This window comes from Apaloderma vittatum, unplaced genomic scaffold, assembly GCF_000703405.1.
Source record: "Apaloderma vittatum isolate BGI_N311 unplaced genomic scaffold, ASM70340v1 scaffold1099, whole genome shotgun sequence".
Classification (NCBI taxonomy): Eukaryota; Metazoa; Chordata; class Aves; order Trogoniformes; family Trogonidae; genus Apaloderma; species Apaloderma vittatum.
In genome coordinates this window covers 80766-97716 of record NW_009736754.1, presented here as the reverse complement: position 1 = coordinate 97716, position 16951 = coordinate 80766, and the positions used below count along the sequence as shown (strand labels likewise).

At 40.9% G+C, this 16951-nt stretch overlaps 1 protein-coding gene across 1 annotated transcript in view; it reads left to right on the top strand.

Annotated features, from left to right (window-relative positions):
- CRHR2 (corticotropin releasing hormone receptor 2) overlaps positions 1–16951 on the top strand; it is a 103393-nt gene that overhangs the window by 60208 nt on the left and 26234 nt on the right. Inside the window, exons 6-8 of the mRNA XM_009877089.1 lie at positions 3650–3803; positions 6977–7037; positions 13530–13602. Of these exons, the coding sequence (XP_009875391.1) occupies positions 3650–3803; positions 6977–7037; positions 13530–13602 (288 nt within the window). The remainder of the gene's footprint in view (positions 1–3649; positions 3804–6976; positions 7038–13529; positions 13603–16951) is intronic.

The following is a 16951-nucleotide window of genomic DNA, read 5'->3' as shown; positions in this document are numbered from 1 at the left end:
GTCAGCTTTCTGATGGGTGACTGAGAGAGACAGTTCAAGGACCAGAGAGATCCACGCGATAGAAAACGTGAAGGCTGAAGGAGACAAGAAGTGGGGAATCTTCCTTGCAGGGAACTGAGCCCTCTTGAGAAATGCAGCTACTCCCATTTCTCTTTTATTCTCCATGATATTTCTTGTTCACTCAAGTAATTCCCAACTGCAGATGCTTTTCTGAGTGATGACATTGGCTCGGTCCCTACGTAAGTACTGTGATGCCTCCCTCTGTGTAGCCACCCAGCAGCCCTGATAATATGAGCATTTCAGAGATGATTAAAAGCATCCACTCCAAAAGAAAAAGCAGTTTTATTTTTTTTCTTGGGGAATAATTCTGCATTCCCTTGGCAAATAGTCCTTTGTGATAGTCCCTTGCCAGGGTTTTTTACTGTTCTCTTTCCTTTGTAATAATCTTTTACTGGAGTATTCTCTTTTTAGGACTGTCTCCTGGTATTTAACTTGGTAATGAAGAAAAAAGTGCACTGCAAACACACATACACATACACACGCACACCCCATTCATAGTCTCTTTGGAAAACAGGTGGACTAAAATGCTGCTCGATTATGAGCAGGATCCATAGTTGTCAATGTGGCTCCACTCATGTAGAAACTGATCTTACAGAAACTGAAAACCACCCCGGGAGCCTGCATATCCATTCATTTTAATGTCAGCTGGCCACTTGTCACCCTTGGTTAGCTTTTCAAATTTAAGACTTGACATCTGAACTTTAATCCCACATTTTGGGAAAACGAATAGAAAAGCCGTTAGTACCTGGGTAAAGAAGTCTGTGCATAATTCCGCATTATTATTCAATCAGATGCTGTTTTGAGAATATGTAGCTTTTATTAATTCACTGGGGATTTTTTTTCGCTGTGTTTGATGTTTTTAGACTACAGAACATGGTGGTATATGAGCTTTATTGGTAGTTTTATGCTGCATGGTTTGCTTCCAGTGCAGTACTGCAATTATACAGATTTTTACAGTTATTTCAGAAAAAAAATCAATTGGAGTCAGGCACTCCAATGACTTTTAAAATGTGACTACAAAGTGCAAAGAAAAATATCTTGCAATTATAAGGGCAGATCCTCACATGCCTCAGTTTTCATTAACTCATCTTTTCTCAGCAGAACACCGCAGAACACTTTCTGGGAAACTGCTTTATGCAAGCTTAGCGATAACTTTGTTATATTCTTGTTGAGGAGTAGGTCAGAGTGAAAATAACAGCACCAAAATTGATGGAAGCAACATCATTTATGATAGCTAATGATGTGATCTCTTCTGTGCCGATCCATGGAGATTAAATAATGTGGTTGCAGAAGCATAAAGGACTCGACATGGAAACATTTTGCATGAAGTTACAAGGCTTATGTTAATAAATCAAAAAGGGGAATCGCTGAAGATACCTGGAGCCTAATGGTGAATACGTGTGGGGATCAAGAATCCTCAGTCAAATAAATGAGAAGATATAAATTAATGAGTTCTGCTAATTAGGTTTATTATTCAGTGATAATAAACCCACAATTCCAAAAGGAATTGCTCAAAATTCATTTTATTCTGGTTTCCTGTGGAAACGATGCAGGAGGAGTTCTCACCACCATTGTGTGTGTTTGTCTGTATCTGTCCCAGTATCTTCCCAGTCCAGTGGCCAATTCCACTCAGTTCTGACATGGGAGCAGCAGGCTCAGATATAACTATATTTTACAGTTCTCGTGAAAACGGACAGCTGTAGAGATGACAAAAACTGTGTAAGTGTTGCAGCTGAGGGAGAGAGGGGAACAAAAGTCTGGAGGCTGTATCAGAGAATTTGCATGAGATTGAGGCCACAGGGAAAGCTTTAATTCATGCTCATACCTGCCAAAAATCAAATGTGAGACTTAGAGTCTTTGGAAACCTAGTCTTACTGGTTTGAGGATCAGTCAGGAATGGAGCTAAAATATTTGTTTAGTGTTAGCCAAAAATAGGACTTTTTTTTTTTTTTTTTTTAGTTTGTGGCTTTGTTTACGTTTGTTCAGACCAAAAGGAGAAAAGAAGTAAAATTTAATTTTACACCAAAACTTTGGAAACAAAATGTTTCATCTTTCTCTGAGTTGTTTTGTTTCGTCATACTAATTCAAAGATGAAACCAGACTAAATTCTGAATGAAATAATACAGAAATGAATCTTTAACACAGTCAAAAGATATGTGTATTTACTTCACCTCAATAAACAGAATTGATCACAACTTGCGAATGGGCTATCATTTTTTAACTGTGCTTCCTGTCCAACAAATTCTTAGTTGACGGAATTTGGCTGCTTTGATAGTGCATCTGCTGCTCTGTTGACTGCCTAGAGATCACAAGTACCTCATGCATGTGAAGTCTGAAATAAAATCTACTGACAGACAAAAGTTTCAAATATTTTCTTCGAGTTAATTAAAAGGCTGGAGGATGGTGAGACCAAAATGACATCAATGATACCAGTTACCATAGGTAATTAATGTCATTCTTCAGGGAACACGCTGAATGCCTGCTTGGTCAGAAAGAGACTTTCCCAGGCTTCTATGTGTAGCACTATGGAAATTACCATCAGTAGTTACTTGTGATTTATTGATGTGATGTTGCCATCTGCCTCTCTGTAGCTAATTGTGTGTTCCACAGCTGTGCTCTCACTGCACAGCCGTTAGGAGAAGATGCTTTTACTGATACGTTGAGCCTAACCAAAATTTCCTTTTAAAGTTATGGCAAAATTCAGAAGTGATGTGTGTAGTGACGTGACTTACAGACTGAAGCATAATGGCAGGAGTAGAGGGGATGAAGAGGCAGATAAAAGCACATCTTGAAAGTACAATATCTTTTTTTCTAAATGTCAGTGATGCTCCTTCCCTTCAGAAATGAAGAAAGACTGTGACATTGACTTCTACCCTATACTTTCTTTGAATTGACCCTGGGCTATGGCTGTACCTTTCTGAAAGACCACCTGTAGCCAAATGACCTACCTCGTCTTCTTTCCACAAGGCTGCTTCTTAAACTGGTTGCAGACAGCTGGTGTGGACATGCCTTATGGCAGGTTAACTTTCCAGACAGGCTCAGGTACAGGAGATCCTGCATGATGAACCTACAGGAAGGCAGGAGAGGGAATTTTTACAACAGTGTCCTGCAATAGGACAGGGGGAAATGAATTTAAATTGAAGGACAATAGGATTAGATTGGATCTTAGGAAGAAATTCTTCAGTACAGCAGTGGCAAGACTCTGGAATAAATTGTCCGGAGGAGTTACGGATGCCCCCTCCCTGGAGATGTTCAAGGCCAGGTTGAACAAGGCCTTGAGCAACCTGCTCTAGTTGAGAGGTGTCCCTGCCCATGGCTGGGAGGTTGGATTAGATGATCACTAAGGTCCCTTCCAACCTAAGCCATTCTGTTATTCTGTGATTCTATGTCATGGTCAAAGCCAAGCCTCAGCAGAAGGTTGCAGACATAGCTGTGAGTTCCCAACAGCACCTAAGATATTGTGGTCCCAAGTCACAGGTATATCTCTGCATCCTATGCAAAAATTCTACCATCGATTTTTAAGGGAATAACAACATACAGAATCTTTTACATGTTCTCACCATGATATTCTGTTGCATTTCCTTTCCAGCCCTGGTGTCGATGTATTACCACGGTCTACAATTATTTTGTGGTGACCAACTTCTTCTGGATGTTTGTGGAAGGCTGCTACTTGCACACCGCTATAGTGATGACTTACTCCACAGATAAACTGCGGAAATGGGTCTTTCTCTTCATAGGATGGTGTAAGTGTCTTTTGTGCTTAAAATGGTGTAACGTGGTACTTGACATTAAAGCGCTAAAGACAAGACAAGTAAGAAAAAAAAAAGTTAAAAATCCCACTGTGGTGAAATCTGGCATTGAAACCTAACTTTGTCAGAGCAACATGAGATCAAGTTTAGTTCTTCAATGTTGGTGACAACGCAATGCTAAGAGGTTATTGCTGGATTTATCGTCTTCATTTAGATCCTTGGGCACCTGGTGTTAAGCAAAGAGGAAGAGCTCCCAGGCTCAGCATTTTGGGAATGCAGCAGTTCATTTCCCTTTGGTCAGCAAAGCTGTGATCGTAACCCCTTATGTGATACTACTCATGCTCAGCATGAGATGAAACAGAAAAGGCCCTGTCCATGCCCTGTGAAACCCTCAGTGTCAAGAGACACTTCTAAGTGAGGAGCTGACTAGAAGAGAAGCTTCTTTATCTGCCAGTGCAACCTCACAGCTCTCTTTTGCACTGCTGAGAGAGTTGTGCCTAGAAAACAGCCTCTAACAAAGCCTATCACATGTTGTCTTTGTACTATCCTTGTGGCTACTCAAAGATACAAAAAAAAGCCCTCATTTTGTGTCCTGTCACTTCACTTCTACTGTGTGAGCCTGGGTGAGAGCAAAGGCTGCTCCTTTTCCCTAGCTGCATCAGTGTGAGTTGGTCCGTCAGTACAGACTGTCAGAGCAGTAATCCTGCTGGTAAGGATGCAGGGGTTGCAGTGGATTCAGGCTGACTATGAGCCATCAATGCCTTCTCCTCATGAATAGGGTAAAACCCATACTGGCTTGCATTAGGACTATTGGCCAGAAGCCTGAGGGAAGTTTCTTCTTGACTTTGGTAAGGCTGCCTTTGGAATTTTGGGCTTTTTAGGATGTTGAGTAATGATAGGACTAGGGAGTATTGTGTCCAATTCTGAGCCCACAGCACAAGAAAGAGATGGACGTGCTGGAGCTTGTCCAGAGAAGGGCCATGAGGATGCTCAGAGGGCTGGAGCACCTCTCCTCTGAAGACAGACTGAGAGAGTTCAGTCTGAAGAAAAGAAGGCTCCGAGGAGATCTTATTGTGGCTTTCCAGTATCTCAAGGGGGCTACCAGAAAGCTGCTGAGGGGCTTTTTAGGATGTTGAGTAGTGATAGGACTAGGGGGAATGGCTTAAAGCTAGAGATGGATCGGTTCAGAGTGGACGTTGGGAAGAAGTTCTTCCCCATGAGGGTGGTGAGACCCTGGCACAGGTTGCCCAGAGAGGGGGTGGTAGCCCCATCCCTGGGAGTTTTTAAGGCCAGGCTGGATGGGGCTCTGGGCAGCCTGATCTAGTGGGGGATGCCCCTGCCCATGGCAGGGGGTTGGAACTAGATGATCTTTAAGGTCCCTTCCAACCCTGACAATTCTGTGATTCTATGATTCTAATACTGCAGTCATTTGGGGGTCTCTTAGATCAAAAGGTGTGTGGAAATGCTGGAGATTATCCAGTAGAAGCCTGTCGATATCACCAGGGATCTAGAGGACATGAGGCTGAAGGAGCTGAGTTTGTTTAATCTGGCAAAGAGGAAGTTAAGGAGGGATCTGCTGGGTGTCAAGAATGACCTGAAGGATAATTACCAAGATGATGAAGCCTAATTCTTCTTGGTAATAGCAGATATTGTAAGGGACAATGACCGCAAATTGCAAAATGGGAGGTTCCAGCTGGACGTTAAGAAAACAGAAAATTTACCAGAAGGTAGTGCAGTGCTGGAATGGATGACTTAGAAGCTTTGGAGTCTCTGACACTGGAGGTATTGAAAATTCTGCAAGGCTAAGCCCTGGCTGAGGTGAGCTAGTGTTGATAGTTCTACTTTGAGCAGGAGACTGGACTGGATACTTTCAGTGGTCCTTTCCAAGCCATATATCCGTTATTTGAGCTTGGCCAGGAGATATTTGGCAAGATGGATCACATGCAGGCAGCTTTTTTACTTGAACGCAGGTCAGACAGAACTAGTAAATTTGGCAGTTCTTTTCTGCTGAAACAACAAAGGTGGAAAAAAGTCACAAATATTTTCATTTCTGAAAGTAGATTGGCATTTTGTTCAGAAATGCCTCTTCCTCTCAAAATTGAACAGAAGTAATTGAATTGCAGTTCTGAAAGCAGAAAATGTATTTCAAACAAACTATCATTCAATCCAAAACCAAAGGGGAAGAAAGAGGAGTTGTTGTAGAAAGAAAATGTTTATGTGAGGAATTGACTCAATGTTTTTTTCCCAATATTTTTCAGTTCTGACACTAAACTGGAAAGTCAGCTGGTCAGACAGCTCTCACTGACCACCAGACTGGTTTGGTACCTAATATTTTCCCTCCCTACCTCTCTCAGAGCCTTCTGGGTCTCTGATTACTAAGGTAGGAGTGGTGTGAGCTGAGTATACCTTTTCTGTCACCCTTTTGGATGCATTCTGACACTGCTTTGCCTTCCCATACATGATCTTTTACCATCTTCATTCTTAAGTGCCTGTTCTTCAAAAGGAAAAGACACTTTCCTCTAGGAGGAAGGACATGACACATTTTGTCTGTTCATGTCTAGCAAGAACATGAGGGAAATGTGCACAGGACTTGGAAGAGAACACAATCACTTGCAGGGCACAGAAGTCCCCAGGGCTGGTGGTGCAGGAGATCAGAGCTGCACTATACTTCTTGATGAGGTTCAAGATGACCACTCCGTGATTCATTCCCTTCCTTACTGTGTTGTGGTTCTTTCCACTCTGCTTCATCTCTTTAAAGCCTCCATTTCCCACAGAAGAGGCAACAAATTAGGTGTTAAAAGGCAATTAGATACAAGTCTGTGCTGGCTCCTCCATGAGGATTTAAGTCACGTTGAGTCATGAGTGGCTGGAGAGCTACCCAGCAGAAAAGGACCTTATCTAGAAGTATAGGTATATATATATGTATTTATTAATAATTTTATTAACTTTTCCTACTGGTACTGGCATTTTCTCTTTTTGAGATGATCTTTCTTATATAAACATAAAGAGGTCTTAGCAATTGTGATGTCTCAAGTATACAAAGATAAGACCACTTGTGTTTTGGGTCCGAGGCTCTCCTCACACAAATCTGAATCTGCATCTGTATCATCCATCCATATATGGGTTGTGATTAATTCTTTTTTTTTTTTTTTTTTTTGCTGTTGCAGGCATTCCTTGTCCAATCATCATTGCCTGGGCCATTGGAAAACTATATTATGAGAATGAACAGTAAGTGATGTTAACATTTGTGTTTATGTGGCTCTCTAAATAAATTAAGAAAGGCCTGCAGTCTGAACTGGTAATTTAGAAATAAGGTCAATTGATAGGAAGGAAAGTTCACCAAATCCAGAGCATCTCAAATTTCTGAGCACTTCTTGAGTCAACTTCTGGAAATACCATTCCAAAATATCCTTGGCCAAGTCCTGAAGCTCTCATTTGATAGCTTTATACATGATTTACAGTCAGGGTAATTTCCTTCCATGGGAGTTTTTCTTGAGTAAGACCTTGCTGAAAACTACAGCTGAGTGCTAAAAGGTTTAGCCTTCTGGGTGTGCAGAATTCAGGTGACAGTCTGCCAAAAATAGTCTTATGGCTGGAATTTTTCCATTTCTGTTTCTGGCTTTTACAACTGGAAGCAGTCAGGGCATGAAATTGAAAAAATATGGGAAGTAGAGGTATCTGTATTTGGGGATTTTTCCCTCCAGATACCGATACTAGTCAGATATAGCTCAGCTTGTACTTTTCAACTAGTGTTGGCGTCAATGTCTATTATCTGTTGCAGCTTCCTTCCCTAACCTCAAGAAATTCTTTTCTCCATGAATCTGTTTTTCATAGGACCACACCGTTTGTCTGCCTGTAGCGCAGCTGATTAAATGTGTCTGCCTTGTCAGTGTCTGCATCTGCACTAATCTGTGGTCTCCTATGATCAGCAGTGATCAGTCAAAGCAGTCTGCAATGCATTTCATCTCATCTGGAAGAAGATATCCAAAGTGGTTTGGATGAATTAGACTTAGATGCATTATTTCTCCTGACTATAAGGGCGAGGGATAGGATGACTGGCTGAGTTTGGGGCATCCATGCTGTAGACATGGAAGGAATTCTGCTATGGGCTGCTAAATTCCTCTTTACTACTTCCCACAAACTTCTGAACCCTTGACCAATCTCTCTTCTGTAGTTTTCATGATGAATTTGTAGGTGATAATCTAAATCCCAGGAATTACACGTATTGACAGTCAGACAGAAATGCTTTCACTGAGGGAGAAATTTTGTGTGACTCCATCCCTGCTTATTATAATCACACAAGAGAATTCATACCATAGTCTCCAAGTGGCAAGAAAAACTTGGAACATGTTCCTTGGGTCCAAGTCAATCACAGAATCAATCACAGAGTCACAGAATCACAGGATGTCCAGAGTTGGAGGGGACCTCGAAAGATCATCTAGTCCAGCCCCAGCTAGTCCTGCCAGAGCAGGATCACCTACAGTAGGTCACACAGGAACGCGTCCAGGTGGGTTTTGAATGTCTCCAGAGAAGAAGACTCCACAGCCTCCCTGGGCAGCCTGTGCCAGAGCTCTGTCACCCTCACAGTGAAAAAGGTTTTCCTAGTGTTTTTGTGGAACCTTCTATTCTCCCTAGGAGATAACCTCAGGTCACCAGATTTCCCTAGTTACTGTGCTCACAAACCTTCTTGTCTCTGGATGGATCAAGGATCACAACATTCTGGGTCTGGTTCATTGTAGTTGTTACCTTGCACAAGCCAGGGCAGTCATCTCATTGTGCTGAAGTAGGTCTTCCAGCTCTAGAACTAGAGCTGAAGGAACTAGTCAGCTTAAGTAGCAAAAAAACCCCTAAAATAACCAAAACTTGTCTCTTCAAACCCGGAGAAGAGAAACACTACATGCTTTAGAAATGGAGATGCATGTTAAACGTTCCTGTTATGAGTTCAACACCAAGGTTTGAACACTTTCTTTTGGAAGACGGCTCATCACTTCCAAAAGAAACTATGGAAATTAGGAGCCGTGTCAGAAACACGCCTATCATCACGTCTGTGATCACGCTGCTCACAAGATGGCTTCATGGAGAAACCACTGTATCATCTGTACCACTGTCTCCTTTCACTGTGAATGTATACCCACAAAGTGAATGTAAAAAAATCTCCCCTTGATGTGTCATGGATATGAAGAAAGACATGAAATGTTTACCTGGGTATGTGTAACTGGCTCAGATTCTGCCCGACAAAAGAAAGAGGGACACAAAATAGAGTGAGCAGGGCAAGAAAGACAAGATGATCTTGTTTGCAGAATAGCTTGAATTTCTCCACTCATTATCTCTGTCTTGGATGGGTTGTCAAAAAGAGCTTGTGCTTTTAAATCCATGTCATGGACAAACCCATACACTCTAACTCATAGGCATCATTTGTCTCACATGCTTATTAATAAGGGAAGTGCCAGATTACTCTTGGTAGAGTCTGACAGCTAAACCTCATGCCTTGAGATGTTTTCATCTTTCTGTCTTTAATGCTGGTGTTTGCCTTGGAGTAAAACATTCCATATGTCCTCACTGCATGTCGTAACTGCCCCAAATGTGTTGTGCATTGAGATAGTGCAGAATTTGAATTATGCCCACCATAGTTTGAGGTGTAATGGCCTGGAGTCCCAGTGTTGTGCTCACTTATTGTCAGCGGTGGGACCAAGATTCATGTGCTTTAATGTGCTTAAAACCCAAGACTGAATGCTTCAGAAGTGCCATTCCTTCTATCTAGCACATGCACCCTTGTAAATGAAGAACTGATAAGGGCATTAAACTATAAGACAAAAGCTCTTAAAGGAAATCTGCATTTTGCATTTGTAGTAGCATCATATTCAGAGGAGGCTCAGTAAAGTAAGTCAGCCAGAGCAAAATGAGCGATTAACAACTTGTTGAGGGCCTGTCAATTGTCATGAATATTCAGTCATCTTCTCAAGCATTAAAGCATGTGATACTTCAGATGGCCCCTGCCTCCAGACTGAGGAAAGGAACGTATTGTGCTAAATGCTCAAACTGTGCCCCTCTTCTGCATGTGTGCAAGTTGTGTCCATGTGTGAATTTAACTTACTTAGAGTCTTTCTCCTCTCCAGTCCGTCAGCCAGTGGGACAGTTTAGGCTAAACTGTGTGGCATTGACAAAATCCTTTCTCTGTGCCGGGATGATATAGAAATCATGCCTTTAATTTGAATTCTGTGTGTGCAAATATAGACAGATGAGATAAAACTGATCCCTGACTTTAAGAAATAATTAGTCATAATATAAAGAAAGCAAGATAAAGATATTAAAGATATCAAGAAATAATTAGTCATGTATAAAGCACCTCTTGTATGAGGACAGGCCAAGAGGGTTGGGAGTGTGTAGCCTGGAGATGTAAGAAAATGCTTCAACCAACTTATAATTTTTTCATTTTTGTACTTAGCAGAGACCATGTTCTGCATAGTGAGGCAAATACGATTGGTACTGTGGCAAATATCCTGTCTGGTGTTTAGCAGTTCTTTAGTAAAATCTGACAACTCTGAAGAAAAGTACTGTTAAGTTCAGTAAAATAAAAAAGCACACAAATGATTAAGAATTATTATAGTAATTTCATTGATGGACAGTTGGTAAAGGGAAGAACATTAGTAAGACCTAATTAACAATAATGATGAAACCAGGGGTGGTTTTTGTTATGTAAAGAACTATCAGAGAACCATGAAGAATATTAATTAGTGATATTCAATGAAAGTGTGTTTACATATCTGAGTCTAATCAGAACTGTCTTCTCAGATTGTCCTCTTCAATATTCAGGGAATGTTTTTTTATTCTTTCAGAGGTACAAATAAAGAAAAAAAAAAGAGATGGATTTTATTTCACAGAGATGTAATTAAAAATCTGATGCATGAAGTAACTTTCAGCGAGTTAGGTTTCTCTTTTTGGTTTTAAAGAAATGTGCAGTGCTAATTTTATTGCAGAAATAATGGCTTATGTTGGATTTAAAGTAAGAGTTAAGATGACAGGCAGAAAAGCTTGCAAGGTCTCACCTAAGCTCCTGGTTTGAACAGTTAGACTGTAAATAAGAAATATAGCTAATCCCATCCTTACTCGCCTGATTTAATGAGTATATTAGAAGTATTTAGATAACAATGTCATGTGTCTGCTCTATAGCCCAATGAGATGAACACCATCGTAGAAAAGCTGCTTTTTTTTTAATCTACTGGCTACAAAAGGCACGTGAAGCATCAAACTCCCCTGTAGATGCCTGTGTTATAGAAGTCTACCTTTGGACACAACCTTGTTTTCTCAAATTGTGTGGAAGCGTGTGTATACACGTGATGCTTCACTCAATGCAACCTTGGTCTAACACCTTGCTTCAGATAACAGATGTCAGCATTTTGCTCTTCAGTATGGTCTTCCAGTTAAGCAATATTTAAATTCCAAAGAGCAGGAGCAATTAGCAACCTTCACCGTGGAACCTCATTTGTGCTCTACCAGCTGTGTTCCAAATTCTCCACTGACTTTTTCTAGCCCACTAAGTTCTGCCACATGCCTCAGTCTGCTTTTTATTAGTCCGTCTGCTATATTCTTCTGTATCCTTCTGCTAGAACAGCCAGCTTCCCAGAAACTCCTCCTCTAATAGCTCTTGGTTCTCTGAATTTCAGGCATAATAGTTCTCCCGAAATGCCCTTCAAAAACCTCTCTCAAATGTAGGTCTTGCAAGTTCTGGAGAGTTGTATTTCCTGCCTTGGCATATCTCTTAATTCATTTCTCTTCACATCTTTCTGTCTCCATAACAAAAAAAAAAAAAAAAGAAGAAAATCATTCATTTAAGTTTGCCCTGGGGATTCTTCTTGGCTGATAACTTGGCTGCAGGAAGTATCTTATTTCGAGTCTTGCTCTCATGGCCAAATTTTGCAAAAGTTGCAAAATTAGCAATTTACGCTAATTTGCAGTCAGTGCACCAGGGAATAGCAGACATGTTTTATATTTATAAAATATTCAGGCTCTCATTCGCTTGGAATTTAAAAGATGTAGAAACTGAACCAAGAAAAGGCAAACAATTGTGTGATAATGAATTGTTTTCCTGGATACCTGCTGGCTACCCCGACATTTCTGCACAGTTCAAGCGAGAGAATTTTACAATGGCCAAACGGCTCCTTCTGTTTTAGCAAGCAACACATTTTGGAGAACGGCTTGTGGGGCGTTATGTGGTTTAGAAGAATTCCATCTGATCCATAGCTTTCTTTATCTCGATTTATTTGCCATGAACTCTTGAGGTCACGTCTTACAAATTGCCCTCTCATTGTGGCAACAAATATCATTAATTGTGTCCTTCTAAAAGTGCAAACCTGCACCTCTCTCCATGGTCTCCTTGTCTTAGGAATTACCTTTATTTTCATGTCTCCAGTGGCACTAAGCTTATCTTTGGTCACAAGGTGAAAACAGGGAAGGCTTAATTTTTGCTGTGTAGACAGGTGGTATCCACAAAAGGGGAAGAAAACTCTCAGACCATTGAACTCCCAAATCTATTTCCTAAGGTATCTAGAGCTCCAATGAACTAAACCTTAAAACATTATGATAGCAAAGTTGTCTTTCCTTGGTAGAACCAGGAACCATGTGGCTCTTATCTGTAGTATTAAATTAGCTGAGCCTGGAATTGCTCCTGGGGCTGAAGTCCAAATAGCGCGGAGTAGTTCACATCCATGTTATTAAACCCTCTTGGCCACCAAATCAGGGTAGCTGCAGTGTGCAGACTATTGGGAACGTCCTCTGGCTCATGCTAGCTCCAGATTTTTTTCCCCAGGAATAGTTTCGGGCTTGGCTATTGTTTAGCCTGGGCCAAAACTGCACCAACAAAAATGTAATGGTATAAATGATTGAGTCCAGAGCTGAACCCAGTTTCTGATTCATATACTGACATAAATATAACTGATTTATTGCTCTCCGTTAAGAGAATGAAATGAATGTTGGTATGGGTTTCTGTGAAATCATAGACTTAGTCTGTTGTAGAGCACAGCAGAAAAAAATATAATTAGTGGAAGTAAGAGTCAAGACAGCAGTCAGTCACATGGGACATGTCCAGGCTCTCTGCTAGTTTATGGCCCTTCAGTTTATCTGTATTTTCACTTACCCCAAGCTGATTTCCCTTTGGTGGTGTTGCATCAAGTATTTGCTAACTTCAAATGATTTCTCTTACTGTGTGCTGGATTCACTGGTCACCAACTTGGTTCAAAGGCCAAAGGGATGAACTCCTTATTCATGCAGTACTTTAGACAGCATTTCCATGCAGCTTGAGGCATTGCTATAAGCAACAGCCCTTACTCGATGGAATTTAAGTGTCTCTGGGCACTCTGATAGACACCAGATTTCTTTTCCTTCCAATGAATATTTCTTTCATCCCCTTTTCCAGCACAGCAGGACACACCTTCTGTATCCTCCGTATAGCAAGTTCTCACATTTTTTTGGAAATATTTACAAGGGCAACAGCCAAAATCACAGTGGGAACATGAGTGGTCTAATGGCAGGGAGAAATGGGGCTCAGATCTGTGTCCAAACAAAAGGTGACATTGTAGCACAAAACTCAATCACTTGCCAGTTATGTATATAATTAAACAACTTGAGGAGTAAGGTACTATCTCTCTGTGGTGTCTTTGATATTATTATCTAAAAGAACGCCATTCTGCTTTATAAATTATTTTCTTGGTTTGTTTCTTACAGATGCTGGTTTGGAAAAGAGCCAGGGAAATATATCGACTACATATATCAAGGGCCAGTGATTCTTGTTCTTCTGGTAAGCGTGTATGTGCTGGAAGGACAATGTTGATAATTTGATAGGCATCTGGGATATTCTACATCTATTTGTATGTAAAATAAGACACAAACGAGGTCAAACGAAGTCAAACAGCCCTTCTCTGAAGTTACCACAGTAGCTGTGGCACACTGCAAGTCAGGACCGTCGGGATCTTTTTTTTGCTGTTTCCTTCACCTTAGGCTATTCTTCCCTCCTCCCTCTGTAGTGCTGTTTGCACAATGCTTTGAGATATGGGAAGGAAAAATGTGCAGAAACAGGAGGTACGTTACGTGTCTGCTCATCCTCTTGAGGCTCTTGAGAACTAGGACAATTCCGTCACGCACATTGATTAGAAAAATGTAGTAGACGTGATAAAGAAATGCATCTCCTCGTAGTTTTCTACATCTTCTTCATCCCAATCATTGCTGTGTATCTGTTTGTTAGCTTTCCTGTTGTTAAGTTTCCGTTTCACTGTCGCCTACAGTTAACAGGCTGTTTATCTGTTTACCCAACACTGTCTCCTGTGCCAGCCAACAGTAGGCAGAGGAAGAAGGAAGCTCATTCATAAACCATTTTGAACCTTCAGCTAAAGTGTAGTGATGCTTTCTCAGGAAATACTGGGTGTGGTTGGAAAAGTTCGATGCTATTAGAAAGGGCAATGCTGAAAAACCCGATTCTGCTCCTCCACTCCTTTGCAGTAAAAGCCGTCTAGGAAGAAGGCAGATGCCCTAACAGACAATTCACATGGCTCAGTGGGTTTCCTTCTCTGAAGGAACCAAAACTCAGTATAGATGTCCCTTATGCCACTCCAGTGCACATGGAGAAGGTGCAAATTCTCCAGAATATGTAACCACTGCCAGCTTTTTTGAGGCTAAGAAGCCTTGTGCTCCCCCCGTGTCACTTCTGTGCTTTTCATGTGATTTGGCATGAAAAAAAAGCTTCTCTGTTGCCTAGGAAGCCAACTACTAATCTGAATGTTCCCTAACCTGAAATCAAGACAGTTAGTTTCTGTGTTAATTGTTAAGATGCAGCAAACATCATATTCCGTGTAGCTGAAAAGGGAAAAAAAGGGAGGGATCTGGTTTTACGTAAATATTCTTTTCTTTGTGTTCTAAGGAGAGAAATACAGTTGGTGTGATACACACGATATAGTTGTGTATCACCAAAGGATCCATCCCAAAACCACAAACGCCCTCGAAGTAAATTGACTGACTGATATAGAGACTAACTCAAAAACAAATCCTCTTTAGACAACACAAGGCAGCACGTTTGCAATATTCAGAGCATTTAGTTTTCCCATCGTCACATGCTGTGAATCTGTGAATCTACCATAACCCCTTTAGTCAACGAGATCTGTAAAATCCTTGAATAGCAGCTCTGGCATATACCATAGGTGGCGTAAAGTCACGAAAACAGCTTTGTTCTCCCCAGAACAGCACTTTCTATTTAAAGACCCCAAAGAGGCACAGAAAACGAAGATACAGTTGGAGGCTGCCTCTTTATATACAGGTCATGATATCTGCCACTAATTTAGAGCAGCCTTGAGACCCCCCTAAACTGAGCCAATAACTGTACCGCCCCGAACTGATACTGTGTATTGAACCTTCCTGCATTGGCCTGCACTTGAGCTCTAATTAAAACGCTAATGAGATAACAACAGTAATTGCACTGTGGGGTGGGAAGCAGCTGATATGATTTAGAAAAGTAACATAAGGGCAAGCCCTTCCTTCGCTCTCCTTATGGTTACTGCTGGGTGAGGAGAAGAGCTCTCTGGAAATAAAATCTAAAAGGCAAATCTGAAAGCTCCTCTTACAATACACTCCAGGCTGCTAAAATGTGCCTGTCCTATTTCTTTCTTTATTTTTTTTTAAATTGACAGTTTAGCCTTGTGTTTATAATTAAAATACACAACTCCATAGCGTGTTAAAGCAACTTGACAGGCTCATTTTTTTTGATCCTTACGTGAATAAAATCAAATTGTATATAATGACTCAAACATCATTTATTATTACTGGAGTTATTGACCCTTTCAAGGGTGCCATGAGAAATGCTGGATTAAGAGCACTGAAATTTGACGTCTGCCCTGTTCTCAGGGCAACACAGTCAAACATCACCCCCCCAGCACGTTGGTGCCTTAACTTAGATGGGGACAAGTTGCTGCTTTCCTCTTCCCTTGAGTGCACAGTGATCACCAGCAATGGAAGGCACAAAGATTTCCAAAATGATACAACTCCGTGACCTCTTTTAGCCATAGCAGATGAGTTGGATTTGAACTAACGAAGAACTGAAACGTTCAGCTGAAGTTCATGTTTTATGACAGAACGTACAGGACAATTCTGTGAGAGAACTACCCCAGTGTCCTGCTGGAAAGATAAAAAGACATGAACGTTGCTAGAAGAAATTAATATTGTTTCCAAGAGAGGGTTCACACTAAAACCTAAAAGTCTAAAAACTCCATCAAATTACAGCTCCTGCCTACATTCGAGCACTCAGCCTGTGGCAGTTAAAATGGTTTTCATCTACTTTAGTTAGTTAAGCACCAAGTGCCCAGCGCAGAGCTCAGCTGGGTTGTGGTTACCTGTTAGACAAAGGTAACGTCGCTGTGTGTTTAGGAGACATGATTATACCAGCCAGTGGCAATATGATTAGAGTGCTCTTATCATGCAGAAGTTCTACACCTCAGTGGGAAACAAAGATTGGCCAAAAATAAAGCCCTTTGATCATGGTAGCAGTCCTCAATTCCATCTTTAAACCATATTATTCTCTGTTATATCTCAGGATACCCCTCAATAAAAAAATAAATAAATTGAACGGTGCAGCAGAGAGCTTTGTTTGATTGCTTTCCTACTTGTCTTTAAAAGCAATTTGAACGCTGACTTGGGCTGAAAACAGGGAAACAATTTCAGAGAGAGACAATTTCAGAGGCAAAGGAAACTGGGCATAACTGCTGATCCTGAATTTTGTGTGAGAAACCTGTATTTTTATTGATTAAAAATACGAGAGAGAAAATGTAGGTAAATATCCTTTGTTTCATTCCTGAATGGATTTTGGTTTGAACATATCCCAGGAGAGATCTAACCATTCACTACGTGGGATGCTCTGAAATTCAATCTCTGATAGCGCTAGAAAAATAACTTAGGTATCCTCTCTTCAAATTAGTGTGGTTTTTAGTGCTGGCATCTTTCCTCAGAGTGGCATAACCAAGTTTTAATCATACATCCCTCTCTGAAGGTAAAGAAGGGACAAACTGTTGGAAGTACATGCCAGGGAACTGAATTTCAGCCTGATTTTATTAAGAAAAATACATTTCTTATGTGCAATTTTAAACGTAATCCCTGTCAAAGAACTG